The sequence below is a fragment of the Cetorhinus maximus genome, chromosome 21 (assembly GCF_964194155.1).
Source record: "Cetorhinus maximus chromosome 21, sCetMax3.hap1.1, whole genome shotgun sequence".
NCBI classification, from domain to species: domain Eukaryota; kingdom Metazoa; phylum Chordata; class Chondrichthyes; order Lamniformes; family Cetorhinidae; genus Cetorhinus; species Cetorhinus maximus.
In genome coordinates, this window is record NC_135899.1 from 45,198,519 (window position 1) to 45,220,280 (window position 21,762).

At 45.8% G+C, this 21,762-nt stretch overlaps 1 protein-coding gene across 1 annotated transcript in view; it reads right to left on the reverse strand.

Annotated features, from left to right (window-relative positions):
* Positions 1 to 21,762, reverse strand: part of adgrb2 (adhesion G protein-coupled receptor B2) — a 1,091,625-nt gene that overhangs the window by 87,215 nt on the left and 982,648 nt on the right. Inside the window, exons 27-28 of the mRNA XM_078566906.1 lie at positions 10,930 to 11,025; positions 4,356 to 4,395 (exon numbers count right to left, since the gene is read on the reverse strand). Of these exons, the coding sequence (XP_078423032.1) occupies positions 4,356 to 4,395; positions 10,930 to 11,025 (136 nt within the window). The remainder of the gene's footprint in view (positions 1 to 4,355; positions 4,396 to 10,929; positions 11,026 to 21,762) is intronic.

Here is a 21,762-nt window from a genome sequence, read left to right on the forward strand (position 1 = left end):
GTGACCCCATTATTTAAGAAATGTGGGAGAGAGAAAACAGGGAACTATGGGCCTGTTAGCTTGACATCAGTAGGGAAAATGCTAGAATCTATTCTAAAGGATGTGATAACTGGGCATTTAGAAAATAATGCTGAGGATGGAAAGAGGCTTCAAGGAGATTTAGACAAACTAAGTGAGTGGGCAAGAATATGGCAAATGGAATAAAATGTGGAAAAATATGAAGTTATCCACTTCGGTAGGAAAAACAGAAATGCAGAGTATTTCTTAGATGGGAGAGATTAGAAAATGCTGACGTCCAAAAAGACCTAGGTGTTCTTATTCATAAGTTACTGAAAGCTAACATGCAGGTGCAATAAGCAATTAGGAAGGCACGTGGTTAGTCTTTATTGCAAGGGGAATTGAGTACAGGAATAAGGAAGTCTTGCTGCAGTTGTATAGATTCTTGGCGAGACCACACCTGGAGCATTGTGCAGTTTTGGTCTCCTAGCCTCAGGAAGGATACACTGGCCATAGAGGGAGTGCAACAAAGGTTCACCAGGTTAATCCTAGGGATGGCGGGGTTGTCCTATGAGGAACTCCTGTGGAGTTAGAGGAGCACTCCACAGAATATCTTCTTTTACTTACCTTATGCCTGCTCTGCGCATCCCCAACAAATTTTGAAAGTCGATCCTTCAACAGGCTTTAGGCTCCTATTTTACATATTGGTGGCATCTTACTAAAAGGGTGACATGAGTCATAGAGTCATTTATGGCACAGAAGGTGGCCACTTGGCCCATCGAGTCTATGCTGGGCCAAGCTCCTGTGTGGACTGGTTCAGATTGTCCCACTGCTAAATTAGAATGCATGTTTTATTTTAATACCTGAGATACAGCCACCATATGTACCAATTTCTACCTCATAATATTTTATAACTAAGTGGACATGATGTAGAGATGGTAATGATAAGTAAAAGGATAACAGCACTTGAGAGAGGGTGTTGCTCTTATGATCATTTGGGACATGATGTGAGAACCGTTTAGGGTACTGAGGGTGTTGTGAGGTAGTGAGTAGTTGGGAAAATTGTGAGCAATTAGTATATGAGAGAATTGAGGATTTTGATGGGGTTAATTAAGGGAAAACTGACATGTTAGGGCAAATGGAGGGATAGTGAAGGGTTGATGAAAGGAGGGAGTTCTGTGGATAGTGAGTATTTGAGGAAATTGGGGTAATCAGAATTTATGTGGGCTATGTGGGATAGTCATAATTTAGGCAGGGAAAGCAAGCAATTGTTCAAGAAGTAGTTGGTGGGGATAAGGTAGTGGATGCAGAGGACGTTCAGGGAGTGAGACATGAGCTCTGGAGGATAAGGCAGCATAAGAAGAAGTGGGTGCCGATGGTTTAATAGTGGGTATTGGGAAGTTGGTTGAGACAGAGTATAGGATGAGATTTATATGAGAATTGCTTTATGAAAAGACTATTAATGAATAATGGATACAGTGGATATCGGAAGAAGCAGAGACAGACAGCCTGATTTTATTTATAAAGCTGTCATTATTTAACTAATCATTCAACACACTCTTACTCCTCCCCCTGAAGCCTAGGACCATCTGTTTAGTTTATATAATTAATTCAAAGGCCCACTCCCTCAAAGCCTAATTTCATGTCCTCAGCCACTATTCATTTACTTAATTAATTTGTCAAAGCTCAATTTCATGTCATTAATATATTTGTTTACTGTCCTATTGCAAGCCAATTCAGCTTAATTCATGAGGTCAAATAAAATTGGCTTATATTTTTAAAATGCTTAAAACATTAGGAAATACCCTATAGCTAGCAGGAAAAGAGCTTGCTGAACTGGGGGATGGAGACATGGGAGCCAGAGTTTAGAGGTGCAACAGCATCACCAAACATTTGGGGGTGTAAATAACAACTAATACTAAGTATATCAGTACAGAATTATTTTTAGGCATTTACTCAAAACTGACAATACCGTAACATTAGCCTCGACAAAGTCTTGTTAATACTGAAACTGAACGTGACAAACTGGAAATGCACCCAGATGCAAGACTTAAATATATTGCAGATCGATTGTAATCTTGGAGCAGACTGCAGATGGAAGTTGAGTGGGGAAGGTTGGCGATTGCAGACTAGAGAGAGATTGCAATCATCAGAAGGGAGGCTAAAAGATTATTTTGAGGGGATATAGGAAGCATTCCTGTTCCTCTGGTCCACAGGAGATTTATAAAAAGCCTGGTGCAGCCAGCACTTCATGTCACCCTTTCATCCCTAGAGTTTCCAAGCCATGGGAAACTGGGGTGACAGCTGTTACATTTAAATCTGACTTCCAACTGCATGGTGGAAGTTTGTTTTAAATATGTTAATGAAATGTCCTACCTCTTTAAAGCTTGCAATGACATGTTATCATCTGCTGTAAATGGTGGTTGACAGTTGGGGTTTTGTATCATGTTTTTTTAGGGTTTAACCTCCCATCAAAACTCCTCCCGTCCATCGTGGGGGAGGAGTCCAATAAGTTCAATGCACGAGTTGTTGACAGTAACTTGATTTTTACTGAGACCGGTGGATGTGCCTTTTAATTCAGATGCCAGTAACTTTTTAACTCAAGTATCTGTTAGAATGTTTCTATTAAAGAAAAAACAAGGAAGCTGACATGGGACTGGGAAATTTATGCAGAAAATTCCCTTGATACCTTCTACATGTTGATCCAGAAGTTTATGCTAGCTTATAGCCAAGGGTAACAGCTTGTTCCCAGTATGATAAGTGGCCCACGCCTGCTGCTGGGATTGGTTGGGGGGAGGTAGGAATTGGGTTATGACGTCTCTTGGTACAATCTGACAGGCTGAGCTTACAGCCAAGGTGGGAAGGAGTAATGGTTAGGTACAGGAAGACTTGAGGTCAGGCAGTGGAATCAGAGAGGTGCTGGGAGTCATGATTATTGAGAAGCAATGGACTGGACCGGGTTAGGTAATGAGGTATAGTAGAGAAAAGCTTGGCTTATGGCACAGCTCCTGTGGCACTGGGAAAGGACTTGGGGCAACAGTGAAAGAAGGAAAACAAGAGTTAGGATGCTCCGTCAGGAATAGGCTTCAGAGAGAAACCATTCCTAGGGATTTAGAGCATACATAAGTAGAAGAGTAAGAATAAGGTTGAATTTTTTCATCAGTTTGCAACATTATAAATGTTAGTTTTAATTACAGACAAAGGTTTTGATCTGTGTCACAGGTATCCAAAAGCAGTGTTTCATAAAAATTTTACAAATTGTCAATGAGCTAATCAGTGAGGAAAATGTACCTGTGAGAAATAGGTTTACCTGTAATTACAGACAAATGGGGCTGGATTTAATAGAAGCAATAGGGGTCTTACCTGCCAGCTCTCCATCTGGTGGGAGCCCCATGTTGCCTCTTTTAAGGAAGGCCTACCAAATTAAATGTCACTCAAGCACTCAACTGGACGGTGGCAGGTCTTTCTTCGGAAGAAAGGACCACGAGGGTAGATGTCCCACTGCCGAGAATTGCTAGCCAATCATGGGCTGGCAGTTCTATTGAACAGCAGCGCCACTGGGGAGGCAGTGGCTGCTGCCAGTATGACCCCCCCACCAGCTCCAAAGCCATTTAATCTCCCTGGATCCCAGGCCACAGGTGAGTAATGGAGGGGGGGGGGGTGCAGTTAAGGAGTGGGGTTCGAAAACAAAGGCAGGGGTGTGGCTCTCAGCAGGCCCTCACCCTTCCCGATACCAGGTCCCTTGATCAGGCAGTGAGTGCCTTAATGAGGGAGCCACCCCAAGCCCCCCATCCCCGCATTTCTAGGGAGCCCATAAACAAACCCATGTGGGCTTGCTTGTCGTGCTCCGCACATGGTAAACCCCCTGCCCATTGCTGGGTAAATACCAGTGGTGGCAGGATGAGGCACTTAAGTGAACATTAATTGCTCGCTTAAGGGGTTCAATAGGTCACAGGACGGGAAGGCCATCCTCGGCCTTACTGCCATAGACTTAATCTGGATGGAGGCAAGAAGGTGACGGGTTACCCACCCGTCACCTTCCTGCCTGATTAAATGCCCTCCCAGCTTCAGACCTGCCACAGGGAAGGGAATAAATTCTGCCCATGAAGTGTGAAATAACAGATGAGAAACGTGTGCACATGTACTATTTTTATTATATTAAAAATAACCAAAAGTAAACATATAATATAAATTGGTGAATGCAGATGAGCGCCAAAGTTAAATCAGTCTTGGTATCATTCATATTAATACTCAGCTGTTCATTTTTCCTATGAATAATATTAAGCAGAGTGACAGTAGGGCAAAATATTAATAGCTAATGCCAGTCATGCCACTCTAGGATCTAAAGCATTTCTTACCTGACTGGCAGGCTAGGTCCACATCCTTTTCAAAATCTGTCTATAAAAAGGCAGCAAGAAACAAAAAAATACAATAAATTAGAGACTTTCAGCTGTTGGAAATCAGACTGTTCTGAAGCACCCTTTCCTTGTTTCTAGAATAGTAAAAGTAGATACCGAGACCCTGAATGAGAAGTCAGGTGAGAGTCTGTCCGCTTGATATTTCAGAAATTCAAAATTCTAGCCCCCTCCCAAACTCTGGCTCTGAAATTCATGAACTGCCATCTGATTATGGATCAACGCCTACCTGGCCTTCTGTTGTGCTGCTGTAGCTCTGGCCTACTGGGCGATGGGTGCTCATAATCCCTGTTGTGGGTAGTGTGCACAAATTCTAATATGCCATTCGTAGATTAAATATTTTACAGACAAAAGCAATGGCATGTTTGTGTGCTAAATTATAAGTTGTGTGATATAGCCTGATAATATTTTTATTCATTCTTGATATGTAGGTGTTGCTGCAAAGCATGCAGTTATTGTCAAACTTTATTTGTCTTGAGAAGGTGATGGTGAGCCACCTTCTTGAAACATTGTAGTCCTTGTGGTGAAGGTACTCCGACAGCACAGCAAGGCAGACTATTCCAGGACCTTTAGCAATGACGTTATTCTTTGTAGCAACTTCGTACTACTGATTGGTTTGCTAGGTCACTTTAGAGGGCAGTTCAGAGACAATCACAAGGATGAGGGACTGGAGACAGTCTCTATAGATCAGACTAGGTGTTCACATTAAGGAACTAGGTGAGTTTTTACAACAGCTTCATGCTCACCTTGATTGCTATAAGGGCCTCAATATTAAACCCCCATGACAGGTGGCAGAGGGTCAGAGATGAATAACTGAAATGTGTGATCTCTACTCCTATCCATCACACATGTTGCCATTTTTATGTTGGCACATATCGGGGTGTCCAAGTCATCTGCTTTGGAGAGATGGAACATTACATTCAGGCTTGTACAATGCAAAAGGTGCCCCGATCAAATTTGACTGTTGTTGTGTGGGTTTCCTAGGGTTGGGAAACTTGGCAGTGAATGGGAAGCAGGAGTTACTGGCTCCACCAGGTTAGGTGCCTGTTTTAGCACTCCTCTGGGTCAGGAGGAGGGAGGCTGTGGCAGAGTGGGAATGTCACAAGCAATGCTAGCAGTTATTGCAATGAGTAGAAATCCAGAGGCCCAGGCTAATGGTCTGAGGGCACAGGTTCAAATCCCACCACAGTGGCTGGTGGAATTTAAATTCAATTCATAAATCTGGAACATAAAGCTAGTCTCTATGAAACCATTGTTGATTTTCATAAAAACCCATCTGGTTTTTAGGAATCTACCTAGGTAGCTGAGGTGGCCTGGCATTTATATGACTCCAGACCCATAGCAATGTGGTAGACTCTTAAATGCCCTCTGAAATGGCCTAGCAAGCCACTTAGTTGTATCTCATACGAAGTCCAAAAGGAATAAAAACGGACGGATCATTCGGCATTGACCTAGGCACCGGAAAAGACAACAGCAAACACAGCCCTATTTACCCTGAAGTCCTCCTTACTAACATCTTGGGGCTTGTGCCAACATTGGGAGAGCTGTCAAGCAACAGTCTGACACAGTTATACTCACAGAATCATATCTTATAGACAATGTCCGAGACACCACCATTACCATCGAAGGGTATGTCCTGTCCTATTAGCAGGACAGACCCACCAGAGGCGGTGATACAGTGATATACTGTCGAAATGGATTGCCCTGGGTGTCTTCAACATTGACTCCAGACCCCATGAAGTCCCATGGGCAAGGAAACCTCCTGCTGATCCCCACTTATCGTTCCTCCTTCAGCTGATGAATTAGTACTTCACTATGTTGGACACCAATTGAAAGAAGCACTGAGAGTGGCAAGGGCACAGAATGTACTCTTGGGGGCGGTTTTCAATGTCCATCACCAAGAGTGGCTCAAATCACCACTACTGGCTGAACTGGCCAAGTCCTAAAAGACATAGCTGCTAGACTGGGTCTGTGGTGAGGGAGCCAACAAGAGGAAAAAACCTTGTCGCAGAGGCGTTTGCTCATGGCAGTATTAAAGATACCCCACCTGCCATGTAATGTGTCACTACCACCATGTTAAATGGGATAGATTTCAAACAGATCAAGCAACTCAAAAATGGGCATCCATAAGGCACTGTGGGTCATCAGCAGAATTGTATGCAACCACAATCTGTAACTTCATGACTTGTGTATCCCCCATTCTACCATTACCATCAAACCGATGGATCAACCCTGGTTCAGTGAAGATTGCAGGAGGGCATATCAGGAGCAGCACCAGGCATACCTACAAATAAGGTGTTAATCTAGTGAAGCTACAACACAGGACTAATTACATGCCAAACAGTGAAAGCAGCATGTGATAGGCAGAGCTAAGAGATCCCACAACCAATGGATCAGATCTAAGCTCTGCAGTCCTGCCACATCCAGTTGCGAATGGTGGTGGACAATTAAACTACTAACAGGAGGAGGAGGCTCCACAAATATCCCCATCCTCATTGATGGGGGAGCCCAGCACATCAGTGCAAAAGACAGCATTTGCAATCATCTTCAGCCAGAAGTGCTGGACTGATGATCCATCTTGGCCTCCTCCTGAGCTCCCCAGCATCACAGATGCCAGTCTTCAGCCAATTTGATTGAGTCCATGCGATATCAAGAAATGTCTGAAGGCATTAGATACTGCAAATAATTTGGGCCCTGAGAACATTATGGTAGTAGTACTGAAGACTTTTGCTCCAGAATTAGTTGTGCCCCTAGCCAGCTGTTCCAGTACAGCTACATCACTGGCATTTACCTGGCAATGTGGAAAATTGTCCATGTATGTCCTGTCTACAAAAAGCAGGACAAATCCAATTACTTCCCCATCAGTCAACTCTTGATCATCAGCAAAGTGATGGAAGGTGTCATAGACAGTGCTATCATGCAGCACTTACTCAGCAATAATCTGCTCACTGACGCACAATTTGGGTTCAGCCAGAGCCACTCATTCCTGACCTCATTACAGCTTTGTGGCAGAATTTTTTACTCGGCGTGCGCTCGACACCCTCGGGCATGCGCCTAACACCCTTGAGCGTAAAATGATGCGGGGTGACATCAGGCAAGCCTCCCGACATCATTGCACACTCATACGATATTTCGGTCGACAGGCGCGCGTGGGAGTCGGAGCTGCACCCAGCATTAAATAAGAGACCAGTTAAGGACCTTAAAAACCCAATTGATTTCATTTAATGTTGCCCCTGGGTTTTTGCGCTTGTTGCATGGGCAAAACAAGCAGGTGGCCAGTGAAAATTTGCAAAACCTCATCCACGGGCATGATAAAAAGGGTCAGCAGCACTGCCAGTGTGAGTAGTGAGGAGTTTGGTAGATGGTTTGCTGCTGGTGGCTTATTGGCATTTGACAGCTTCATCTCTGTTTGTGGCTTCATTTTTAGCATTTCCAGGCTTAATTTCAGGACTCATTGGTGTCTCCAAGGACCCCTGTGGATTCGGACCGTGTGGACACTTCCAGGTATCAGGCAGTCTTCTGTAAGCCTGGCAATGGGGGTTGTGGTCTCCGCTGGAGGCACCTCCTCTGAGGAGTAAGAGAGGAGTGGAAGGGAGAGGAGGCCAGATGTCCCTATGCAGCTTTCAGGGGAGCGACCTGTGGGAGGAGAGGTGCAGGCACAAGGGGCACAGGGCCAACAGCTAGTCCAAGGCAGAAAGGCCTCAGAAGACGACACTATCCTGCTGCCAGGGTTTACAGGCAGCGATGCAGCTATCTCAATATGTCTGAGGTGCAATGCCGAAGGAGGCTCCGTCTCTCAAAGGAGACAGTGAGCTCCATTTGTCAGATGATCGGGCCTGAGATCAGCTCCGACTGTGTGGGTGGACACCCCATGCCAGTGGCTCTAAAGGTCGCAGTGGCCCTCAACTTCTATGCCAGCAGCTCTTTCCAGGGCTCAGTGGGGGACCTTTGTGGAGTGTCCCAATCAGCTGGCAACAGTTGCGTCAAGCTGGCGATTAATGCTCTGTTCTGGCGGGTATTGATTTTCCTGCATTTCTGTATGCACGAAGCCAGCCAGCTGAGCGAACAAGAGGCTTTGCAGCAATTGCTGGGTTCCCGACATTCAGCGTGCAATCGACTGCACACATGTGGCCATCAAGGCACCAGTGGGTCAACCGGGTGCCTTCGTTCCACTCCATGAACGTGCATATAGTGTGTGACCACAAGATGCATATTCTGCAAGTCTGTGCAAGGTACCCTGGCAGCTCCCATGATGTGTACATCCTGAGACATTCCCAGGTGGCGAGGCTCTTCAGTGCTCCAGCCGACTGGATGGATGGCTGCTGGGTGACAAGGGCTATCCCTTGAAAAGGTGGCTCATGACGCCTCTCTGCCACCCAAGAACAGAGGCAGAGCAGCGATATAACAGGGGCCATGCCTCCACAAGGGCAGTAGTAGAGAGAACCATGGGTCTTCTCAAGATGTGCTTCCAATGCCTGGACCATTCATGGGGAGCACTGCAAGACCCCCAGAGTGGGTGTCACTGATAGCAGTTGCATGTTGCACTCTCCACAATCTGGCACTGGCAAGGAGGGACCCACTGGAGGAAGAGGATCTTGACGCAGCTCCACAGGCCTCAGATGATGAATCCAGTAGTGAGTTTGAAGATAAGCACGGTGAGGAGAATGCTGAGGGCGTACAGCCAGACCTCGGTAACCTCCAGGAAGGCAGGGACACCAGGGATGCCTTGATCCAACACTCCTACAGCTAGGTTGCCAAATAAGCACTACCACCTCATGCCAGAGCTGCCACCACCATCCCGGATGTCTGAAATGACCCTTTCCTTTGCCCCGAAGATACACTCTGTGCCTGTGCAATAAAGTTTCAAGCCACCCACATCCAGCATTACATACGTTGTGTATCCTGCACCTATAAAATAAATGAAGCATACTCAGGCCAATTGCATAAAAGCAAATTTATTATAATATTGGCACTCACAGATTATGAACATAACAATAACAGGTGTTGATGGTCACACCATTAAAAAATCCTGGAACTCTTTTCCTAACAGTACTGTAGTTGTACCTATACCATATGGACAGCATCAGGTCAAGAAGGCAGCTCACCACCACCTTGTCAATGGCAAAAAATGCTGACCTAGCCAGCAAAGCTGCCTCCCTCTCCCATAGCCTCGATCGCCAGCTTCTCCCTCCATCAGCCTCGATCGCCAGCCTCCTCTTCCAAACCCTTGATCACCAGCCTCCTCCTCCCTCAGCCTTGATCGCCAGTGTCCCCCTCCTTCAATATCCAGCTGCACCCACTCCTGTCAGCCTGATCGCCAGTCTCCCCTTCCCCATCCTTGATATCCAGCCTCTCCCGCCTCAAACTTTACATGCACCCTCTTCGGCCCCCCAGTCTTGATTGACAGCTTCCTCCTTCACCAGCCCTGATTTCCAAGCTCTGATTCTCCCAAACCATGATTGCCAACCTCTGCATCACGCCAGTTCTGACTGCAAACCCTCCCCCACATCCCTTGCTGGGGGGCTGTCAGATCATCCTTTGTTGTATAGCCTTTTGGCATGGCTGTTCAACTGACCAGCTGGCAGGCAGCAGGCAGAGCTACAGGGTGCAAATGAGGTTATTTAAGGCACATTTCTTTTTCATTTTCTTTGTGGAGTCAGGAGGAACATAAGACCTCATAAGGCAGGTTTAGGCTTCCGCAGTGCTGGCTGTCCTTCCTTTCTCTTCTGCAATACCTCTCAGCATGCCTCATTCTTTTGGACAACCTCCTGATGCTTAAAGCTTCGCTCACACACCTAGGTCAGTTGCCAAATTCTGACTGTTTCGAGTGAAAGTCATCTCATGGCACCAGCATCGGTCATGTTTGGTGTTCAGCCCCATCCACCACCACCAGCATCCCCACCAACCTTTTTCCCATTAAATTCCACCCTTGTGTAAAATATAATGGACAGGCTATTTTCCTGTCGAGCATTGGTAAATAATATGAATAAACATATGGAAATGTATGATCAATAGCTTTCTGTGACTGGTTCCTGATTTACATCACTGATACAGAAACCTTACAAATATAAACCTCAGCTTTAATATCTATTTCGCACATTCCTTCACAAAAGCTGCTGCTGCTGGTCTTATCCATGGGAGCTGAATGATTGCTTGTGGTATTTCCCTGAGTAATAGTTTGTTGGCCCTTCTGCTATGGTGGAGATAAAGGTTACCCAGTTTATATTGAAGCTAACCCAAAGCACACAGCAGGCTATGGCACAGGAAGGCCCAGTGTGTATATTCTGGCTCTTTGCTACAGCAATCCAAAACTAATTCTGATCTATCCTCACAGCCCAGTATCTTTCTCTGCTTTAAATATTTGTCTAGCTTTTCCTTAAGAAACTTAATAGTTTATGCCTCAACCACTCCTTGTTGCAAAACAGTTTATGTTCCAACAAATATTTGAGTAACTACCGTCAGGGTGAGCCAGTTTTTACTTTCTGTTCTGCTCTGTGTGAATTGGTCCTTTACTCACCATAATCTGGACTTGACCATTTTTGTAAGAATCAGGTGAGTTTTCATTCTCTTCAGTTTTGCAGCTTCCTGTTCGACATTTTACAACATCCTGAATCTGCAAAGGATTGCAGAAAGCAGATTTAGAAACACGTCGATATAAAACAGCGAAAAGGTAAACAATGTGCAACAATAATAATCAGCAAGATGCAGTTGCCAAGCCTATGTTCCTCTCTACTCTTCTCTGGTTTTGTGTGGCCTTTTAGTTCCTTACCTCTTTAATTTTCCTAGCACCTGCTGTGTCCTCTACTATCCACTATAAAAGATTTTCTTCCATTCGAGGGGTGCTGTCCCAATACAAGCTGTTTGTGTCTGTCTTTATTTCTTTCTCCATGAATGAATGTTCCTCTTGCTTTTTGTCAGCCTCTGCTTTCCGGTAGCCTCTATGTGCCTCCCTTTTGATCTGACTATGACTCTATTTACATCTGTCTCTCTAGCAATATCTGACCTTCCCATTTTAGAGGATACTCTTCCCTACAATGATCTTTTGCTGTAATTTATTATGCCTCTTGGACTTCGGTTGAAGTGGCCAGGCAACCTGGACCCATATCTCCATCAATACAACTCTGAAGTAGTTTGCTACTGTTCATTTAGATTTTATTTGATTTGTTTATTTTTATTCATCTACCCTTCATACACATTCATAATTGGACCTGCACTGGAGCATAGCAGGAGGCAACAGAGCCTTAGGCGTTCAGAATTGAGCTGATAAGTGGTGACTTTTGGACCACACAGATGCCAGGCAATGACTATCTCCAACAAAAGAGAATGTAGCCATCTCCCCTTGACATTCAATGGCATTATCATCGCTGAAGCCCCACCATCAACATCTTTGGGGTTACCAATGACCAGTCTGACCAGAAACTTAACAACACCATTCATATAAATACTGTGGTTGCTAGAGCAGGTCAGAGGCTGGGAATTCTCCAAAGAGCAACTCAGTTCCTGACTCTCCAAAGTCTGTCCACCATCTACAAGACACAAGTAGGAGTGAATTGAAATATTCTGCACTTGCCTGGGAGGCAGTGGCATAGAGGTATTGTCACTAAACTAGTATGGCAGATGGCGAAATTTGAATTAAATAAAAATTTGATGATGACCACAAAACCATTGCAATTGTCATAAAAACCCATCTGGTTCACAGGAAATCTGCTGTCCTTACCTGGTCTCGCCTACATGTGACTCCAGACGCACAGTAATGTGGTCGAATCTAAAATGCCCTCTGAACAAGGATGATTAGGGGTGGGCATTAAAGGCTGGCATAGCCAGCAATGCCATCATGGACAAAAATACAATTCAGGAAACTCAGCACCATCCAGGACAAAGCAGCCTGCTTGAAAGCCACCCCATCCACCATCTTAAGCATTCACTCCCTCCACCAGTGCACAGTAGCAACAGTTGCTCAGCTGCACAGGGGCGGAGGAAAAAGAGGGGAAGAGCAATAATGGTAGGAGACTCAATAGTAAGGGGAACAGACAGGCGTTTCTGCGGCCATAGACGTGACTCCAGGATGGTATGTTGCCTCCCTGGTGCCAAGGTGTAGGATGTCACTGAACGGCTGCAGGGCATTCTAAAGGGCAAGGGCAAACAGGCAGAGATCATGGTACATATTGATACCAACAACATCGGTAGAAAGAGGGATGAGGTCCCGCAAGCAGAATTTAGGGAGCTAGGAAACAGATTTAAAAACAGGACCTCAAAGGTAGTAATCTCTGGATTACTTCCGGTGCCACGTGCTAGTGAGTATAGAAATAGGAGGTTAGTCCAAATGAATGAGTGGCTGGAGAGATGGTGCAGGAGGGGGGGGCTTTAGATTCCTGGGACATTGGGACCATTTCTGGGGGCGGTGGGACCTGTACAATGCGGACGGGTTGCAACTGAACTATAATGGGACCAACATCCTTGTGGGGAGGTTTGCTAGTGCTGTTGGGGAGGGTTTAAACTAACTTGGCAGGGGGATGGGATCCTGAGAGGAGGTTCAGCAGGGGGAGATGTACAGCCAAAATTAGAAGAGAAAGCAAGTGAGTCTGGAAGGCATAGAAATTATAGGCCAGTTAAGGCACAAGGGAGTTTGGCAAGGTTGGATGGTATTTATTTTCATGCAAGGAGTCTGACGAATAAGGCAGATGAGTTGAGGGCACAAATTAACACATGGAAGTATAATGTTGTTGCTGTCACAGAGACATGGTTGAGAGAATGGCAGGATTGGTAGCTCAATATTCTAGGACATAGGGTCTTCAGGCGAGACAGGGAAGGAGGTAAAAGAGGTGTGGGTATCGCAATTTTGATCAAGGAATCAATTACAGCAGTAAGGAGGGGTGACATCTTAGAAGGCTCCTCAAATGAAGCCATATGGGTTTAAAAACAAAAAAGGTGCGATCACATTGCCAGGAGTGTACTATAGGCCCCCAAACAGTCAGAGAGAAATAGAAGAGCAGATATGTAGGCAAATTTCAGGGAAGTGTAAAAATAATAGGGAAGTAACAGTGTGGAATTTCAACTTCCCCAGCATTAACTGGGTTAGTCATAGTGTGATAGGTTTAGAGGGAGCGCAATTCTTAAAATGCATCCAGGAGAGCTTTTTAAACCAATACGTAGAAGGTCTTACAAGAGAGGGGGGCGGTCCTGGACTTAATTTTAGGGAATGAAGCCGGGCAAGTGGTAGAGGTATCAGCAGGGGAGCATTTTGCAGATAGTGATCATAACTCCGTTAGATTCAAGACTGTTATGGAAAAGGACAAGGATGGGCCAGAAATCAGAGTCCTAAATTGGGGGAAGGCCAATTTTAATAAGATCAGATATGATTTGGCCAGAGTGGACTAGGATCAGCTACTATTAGGTAAATTTGTGTCAGAGCAGTGGGACTCATTCAAGAAGGAAATAGGGAGAATACAGAGCCAACATGGTAAAGATAAAGGGTGGGACCAACAAATCCAGGGAACCCTGTTTGTCAAGGGATATACAGGATTGGATAAAGAGAAAAAGGGAGGCTTATGGCACATACCGAGGGCTCAAAACAGCGGAAGCCCTAGAGGAGTATAGAATGTGTAGGGGGAACTTAAAAAGGAAATTAGGAGAGCAAAAAGAGAGCATGAAAAAACATTGGCAGGTAAAATAAAGGAAAATCCAAAGTTATTTTACAAGTATATTAAGAGTAAGAGGATAACTAGGGAAAGAGTAGGGTTAATTAAGGACCATAGTGGTAATTTGTGTGTGGAGCCGGAAGGCGTAGGTAGGGTTCTAAATGAATACTTTGCGTCGGTGTTCACAAGTGAGAGAGATGACATGGGTATGGAAATCAGGCAGAAGGACTGTGATATAATTAATGAAATTAGCATAGAAAGTGAGAAGGTTCTAAGTGGTTTGGCAGGCTTAAAATAAGATAAATCTCCAGGCCCAGATGAAATGTATCCCAGGCTGTTGAGTGAGGCAAGGGGGGAGATAGCAGGGATGCTGGCAGCAATTTTCAAGACCTGTCTGGCCACAGGAGAGGCGCCAGAGGACTGGAGGACAGCCAATGTGGTACCGTTATTCAAGAAGGGAGAAAGGGATAAACCAGGGAACTACAGGCCAGTCAGTCTAACCTCAATGGTGGGGAAGCTATTGGAAGCAATTCTGAGGGACAGAATTAATCTGCACTTGGAGAGGCAGGGATTAATCAAGGACAGTCAGCATGGTTTTGTTAAGGTGAGGTCATGTCTGACCAATTTGATTGAATTTTTCTAAGACGTGACCAAGTGTGTAGATGAGGGCAATGCATTTGACGTAGTCTACTTGGACTTCAGCAAGGCTTTTGATAAGGTCCACATGGGAGACTGATAATGAAGGTAAGGGCCCATGGGATCCAAGGCAATTTGGCAAATTGGATCCAGAATTGGCTGAGTGGCAGGAAGCAGAGGGTGATGGTCAAGGGGTGTTTTTGTGACTGGATGCCTGTGTCCAGTGGGATTCCACAGGGATCGGTGTTGGATCCCTTGCTGTTTGTGGTATATATAAACGATTTAGACTTGAAAGTAGGAGGGTTGATCAGTAGGTTTGCGGATGACACGAAAATTGGTGGGGTGGTAAATAGTGAGGAGGATAGCCTTAGATTACAGGAGGATATAGACAGGATGGTCAGATGGGCTGATCAGTGGCAAATGGAATTTAATCTGGATAAATTTAAGGCGATGCACTTGACAGGACAAACAAGGCACGGGAGTACACGATGAATGGTAGGACCCTGAGAAGTGCCGAGGATCAGAGGGACCTTGGTATGCTTGTCCACCGGTCCCTTAAGGTAGCGGGACACGTAGATAAGGTGGTTAAGAAGACGTATGGGATACTTGCCTTTATTAGCCAAGGCATAGAATATAAGAGCAGGGAGATTATCCTGGAACTGTATAAAATGCTGGTTAGGCCACAGCTAGAGTATTGCATGCAATTCTGGAATCCACATTATAGGAAGGATGTGATTGCACTAGAGAGAGTGCAGCAGAGGTTTACCAGGATGTTGCGTGGGCTGGAGAGTTTTAGTTATGAGGAAAGATTGGATAGACTGGGGTTATTTTCCCTGGAGCAGAGGAGATTGAGGGGGGACATGGTTGAGGTGTATAAGATTATGAGGGGCATAGATAGAGTAGACAAGTAGGAACTTTTCCCCTTGGTGAAGGGATCAATAACCAGGGGGCATAGATTTAAGGAAAGAGGCAGGAGGTTTAGAGGGGATGTGAGGAAGAATTTTTTTCACCCAGAGGGTGATGGGAATCTGGAACTCATTCCCTGAAAGGGTGGTCGAGGCAGATACCCTCATAACATTTAAGAAGTATTTGGATGTGCACTTGCGATGCCATGGCATACGAGGCTATGGACCTAGTGCTGGAAAATGGGAATAGAATAGTTATGTACTTGTTTGACTGGCGCAGACTCGATGGGCCGAAGAGCCTTTTTCTGTGCTGTAGACCTCGATAGCTCTATGACTCTATGTACTGTCTACGAGGTGTGCTGCAATAACTTGCCAAGGCTCCTTCGACAGCAACTTCCAAATCGGTGACCTCTACCACCTAGAAGAACAAGGGCAGCAGACCCCTGGAAACGCCACCATCTGCGAGTTTCCTCCCAAATCACACAGCATCCTGACTTGGGACTATATTGCTGTTCATGCACTATCACTAGGTCCAAATCCTGGAACTGCTTTATAGTGCTGACATGGGCAGCAGTGGTACAAGAAGGCAGCTCACTACGGTTGCTCAAGGGAAATTAGGGATGGACAATAAATGCTGAAAGTGATGTTCACATCCCATGGGTGAATATAAAAAAAAGAGCCACCAGACTGAATATTTCTGTGTTGCTCTAGCATTCTCTTGGTAGCAACATTGCCCTCTAAGATAAACAGCGCTCAAGATTACTCCACCACTCCCCAATATAATTCAACATGGACAACACAATCCAAGGGTCTAACGGTAGCAATCTCAAGTTCCTGATATAAAGAACTTATATGGGATGGCAATGTTGGTGAGGTACTCTCAAGGCTAGTACAAGACAGCGCAGATTAACCTAAATCCAAAGCTGACAGTTTAGGAACATTATTATGTGCGTAAGTGTACATGGAGTTGAGTGGAGGGTACCAAACTGAGGGCCCAAACTACCAATGAGTCATCCATATTGTCCAAGATTCCCTGCTATAGTAAGCATGCATGTTACTACTATCTAATCGTACCTTACAAATGTTGTAGGAATGAATTGTTTTGATGTAGTAATCTAATGATCAGAAAAAAAATTGCTACTTTCACCTCATGCTAGGTGTGCAATAAAGAATGGCCAGAGCAACAATGGGAATGCCCAAATTAGAAGAGAACAGTAATGTGATATTAAATCACTCCTCAACAGGCGTGCGCTCACCCAATGGATTCTGCTAACAGTTCAGCCATCACCACCAATCTCCATCGCTCCCTCCAGAATGTCCATTCACATGTGAACAAGGCCCATGTCATTCATTTATTGTAAGGGGAATTGAGTATAAAACTAAGGAAGTTTTGCTGGAATTATATAGGGCTTTGATGAGACCACACCTGGAGTACTGTGTGCAGTATTGATCTCCCCACCTAAGGAAGTACATACTTGCCTTGGAAGTGGGGCGACAAAGGTTCACTATATTGATTCCTAGGATGAGGAGGTTGTCCTAAGAGGAAAGATTGAGTAGATTGGGTATGTATTCACTGGGGTATAAAAGAAAGAGAGATGATCTAATTGAAATGTCTAAAATTCTTCGAGGACATGGCAGTGTCGTGTCCTACTCTTCTCTGCCAAAATATACCAGAATCATCCTGGAATGCAAAGATAATTCTTGGTTTCTCTTCTACAATGCAAACCATCTTTTCACTCCTCTCTGTATCGTCTACCCTCACCCCTGAGTTGTGAGGAGATCATAGACTTTTTTGTCACTATGATTGTGGCCAGCCATTCAGCTGCCCCGTCACACTGGGTCAAACTTCCTCTAAGGTTCCTCCAGCCTCTAGTTTCTGTCCTAATATCCCATTATGCTCTCTCTGTGCTCATTCGGACCATGAGTCCCACCTCTTGCTCCATCATCCAAGCTTGACCATTCTAACTTTTTCCTGGCCAGTCTCCCATCTACCACCCTACATAAAAACTGCTGCTCGTATCAACTCCCGTTCACTGTCCACCCACGTGCTTATTGGTCTACATTGTCTCCCGGTTCAGCAACATCTGTTTTGAAAGTCTCATCGTTGTTTACAAATCATCAATGGCTTCACCCCTCCCTACCTCTTAATCTCCGCCACCCGTACATCCCTCTGATACCTGCACTCTTCTAATTCTGGCATTTGTGTATCCGCAAATGTCATCACTCCTCCATTGGCGGTTGTTCTTTCAGCTGCCTCGGCCCTACACAGGCTTGTCCGACGTACAGCCTGCAGGCTGGAATCCCCTCTATGCGGCGCCCAGCCAGTTTTCAAAATTCCAGTCAAACAGGTGAGTTTCAATGGAAGATTCTGCATGGAGTTGCTCCTTCAATCAGAGACTGCTTCTCCCCTGTTTTTGCTGCTGATAGGCTCAGTAGCGAGCCTATCGACAGCAAATGAGGGAGAGAAACTGTCTCTGATTGGAGGAGCAGTGAATACCAGCATTGTTGAGTGTGCTGATGGCTGCCGGGCCAGGGGAGCCAGGTACGTTGGGCCTGTAGAGAGTGATGTTTTGGTGGCCCGGGAGGGTGAAGTTGTGTCGGACCCGTGAAGGAGATGGTGCCCTGGTGAGTATGTGGGTCTGAGAGTGTGTGGAGGCAGGGGCCGGCACTGAGAGAGTGCATTTGTGAGTTTTGGGGAGGGGTGGGGGGGAATGAGAGAGTGGGTGTGTGGGCAATTGAGTAAGTGTGACTGAGTGAGTGTGGGGGAAGTGTATGAGACTGTGTGTGTGTGTGTGTGTATGTGAATGCGAGAGACAAATTCTCCTTCAAGTCACACAGCATCCAGACTTGGAATTATATTGCTGTTCATTCACTGGGTTCCTTTGCTGGGTTAAAATCCTGGAACTCCCTCCTTAAGTGCACCATGGGTATACCTACATCAGATTGGCTGCAGCGGTTCAAAGAGGCAGCTCATCATTAACTTCTCAAGGGCAATTAAAGATTGGCAATAAATGTGGCCTTCCCAGTGATGCCTGAATCTTATGAACAAATACAAAATATGCATCAGGCTCAGCTCTTTTCTACATCATCTCCGGAGGTAAATCTGATATTACATCTCTGTATTTTCTTGCCAAGTTTTTATTCTTGTTTTCATTACTTCAGTCTTAATAGCTTTCATATTTTTCTATGATGGTCTGTAAACTCTACACTTTGTCCTGTTTCTCCTCCTCTCTCTCACTTCCCAGTCTGCTGAGCCACTGAATACTCTTTAAGCAGTCTTTCAATTTTATACTAACAGTGGTGGGCTGGAAAGTCGGTGTGATTTCTTCTGGGCGGCGAGGTAGGTGAACATGCGCGATCTTCCGCCTTTCAGCTCATTAATTATGCATTAGCGCATCTTGTGGCAGGGCAGGCAGGAAGTTGCCAACCCCACACTTGCCTCATGTGGTTGAAGGTCCTGGCACCTAGATAGAGATTCACTCATTGTAGGCCAGGAGCTCTGCTCTACTCCTCCAGAGTCTTTGCGCCGCAGCTCGTAATGGAGAAGCTTGTGGATGTGAGCAACCACATCCTGGGACATATGAGGGCACCTCTGGCATTGCCTTTCATTCATCTCTAAATAAGAGTACTGCCAGGGATACACCCATGGTTGGGCCAATGCTAGCCATTGCAGTGGTCCATGTTTGCCTGCCTCTTGACCTTATAGAGGCCACACTGCCTCTTGCTGCTCAGGTCCTTGCTCGTCATGGTCCTGTGTCAACTGGTTACAGGCCCACCTTCTCCTCATCTGGATGAGAGCTATTACCAAGGCAGGGTTGTCTGCAGCCTGCATCATCGACATCTCAGGAGATGTATGAATGAATTGAAGTGATATATTAAGTGAGCATGTCCTTTCCAGGTTCCCCTCCGTCTCAAAGCCAGCAGGCAAGTGTTAAGCCCTTCACCTGGCCTATGTTTAGACATGGCCACCCCATCTCTTCCAGGTAAAGGACATCCTCGAGGACCAGAGATGGGTGTTCCCTCCATTTATACATGAATACTAATGGAGACATTACTCTCTCGCCAGGGTGATGTTAGCCATGTTCAAGAAGCCTCATGTGGGCACTTTTCTGCTTTTGTTTCCACTACCCTCGAAACTCTATAGAGAGACCATTGCCTTGGCAGCATAGAAAGACTAACCACATGACCCTTTATCAACCATTACCATTCATCCGGGAGGATGGAAGTTTGGAGTTGCGAGTTGGCTGCCCTCTACCAGCCGTGCCCCTTGGAGGCATTTCATCTTCATCACTTCCTTCACCCCTGTCTCTGACTGCAGCCGATGGCAAATGGCACAGAATGAATGGCAGCTCCACTCCTTACTAAGATCTCAGTGTTATGAGACCCATGAGTCAGGGACAAACCTGCTGCAATGTGGGCTTCATCAGAGAGAGAACACAAGTGAGCATCTTTGACATCCAGTTGCTTCATGATTATTAGAATGTCCCTTTAGTTGGCCACTTGTGCGCCACCTTTCAAACTCACTCTACCACCTTCCACCCTCTCCCTGTGACCCACCAACTTCCCTGCATTACCCTTGACCCACCCAACATCACCATTCCTCTTCCCTTTGTCACCCTTGAACTTCCCCGTTCCCGTGTGACCTTATCACGATCCACCTCTACATACCTTATCTCCCCTCAGAGCTGATACCCATTGCTGTCCCCCATGCCCACCATTACCCTGCCCCCTCCCGTTATCCAAGCCAGTTGGCTTGTCCCCTTCTGCGACCAACCTGATGAGACCTTCACCTACCAGACACTCACCCTGGATCTGCCACCCTACCGCATCCCATTCCACCCTCAGACTGTAACTGTTCCCTCCTATCACAAGTATCTCTCCCCCAACGACCTATCATTGACACCACTGACCCTGCCCTCTAAGACACCCCACCCTACCCCTTTCCTTTCCCAGACACTCTTCCCCACCCTTTCCTGGACACTCTCCCTAGTCTTCCCGTGTAACCCTGTTTCCCCTGTCCAGTCTTTGCTCTACCCTTTCACCCTACTGCCCTCCCCCCACCTCCAGCCTGCACCTGCCTCCCTTGTCCAACCTTGGTGCAGCATTTGCTAATGACACTCAAGTGAAGTTATGCAAGGTCACCAAGAAGGAGAAAGCAAGACCTACAGAGCTCAAAGTTTTGGAAGAAATGAGTTTGCCAGGTACACACCACTTACATACAGTTGTAAAACTGGGCGTTCTAAATTCGGGATGGCGGGGAACTTAATTTCGAGGGTGAACTTAATTCTGACGAGGTGGCCTTTAATGAGCATGCTTGAGATGCCAATGCATGCAAATGGGGTCCTGACATGGTTCCTTGGGAAGCTCGATCCGCCCTTAACTCGCCTTGAAAGTTGGGAGAACAAAGTTCCAACAGTTTATCCTGCCATTGGGAAACTTTTTTTTGCCTCCCGCCAAATTAATTTCGACTTCTAATGGAGCCAGAAAATTCCGCCCATTGGTTGTAAAATTCGGCTCTGTTTTGGTGCTGCAGGTGCCATTTTGATACCAAAATGGAGTCCGCACTGTGCATGCACACTTCCAGCAAAATCTGTTTTGAATGCCATTTTACTGAGGGCATTAGCGCAGGTCTGAGGAGTGTGCTCTGGGAGTAGGCAGATCATAACATCAGCCAGTACGCAATGCTAATTTGACACCAGTGCTGTCATTTCTAACTTCGCTGCTCTAGCTAATGCCCTCTCTTAAACTTGCACAGGTGAATATGTGTTTAGCAGCAGGACAGACAAACCCACCAATAGTTTTTAAGGGATCATCTAAATACATCCAGGTTAGTTGCTGATCGATTTCTACTGGTTCTGTCTGAGTTTGTAGGGATACTGTGAGTTTTCCACTGATGTAATTGGCAAAGTCAACCTGGAGAGGTGAAAGCCTTGATTCTGACTTCAAGTCTTCACTTGCTCCGAGTTATCATCCCCCTTGGCCTGTAGCATAGAAGGAAGGTCTTATCCATAGAGGGTCTTTGGGGAGCACTTCTTTTACTTCAACCTAAAGCAAGAAAATCATCTCTGTTTTATGAAGGATCAGCTCACTGAAATCTGCCACCTCCTGCAGCTGACTTTCAGCCTCAAAGCAGGGCCATTATGGTGCTACCGGTGGCAGTGAAGGTGCCCG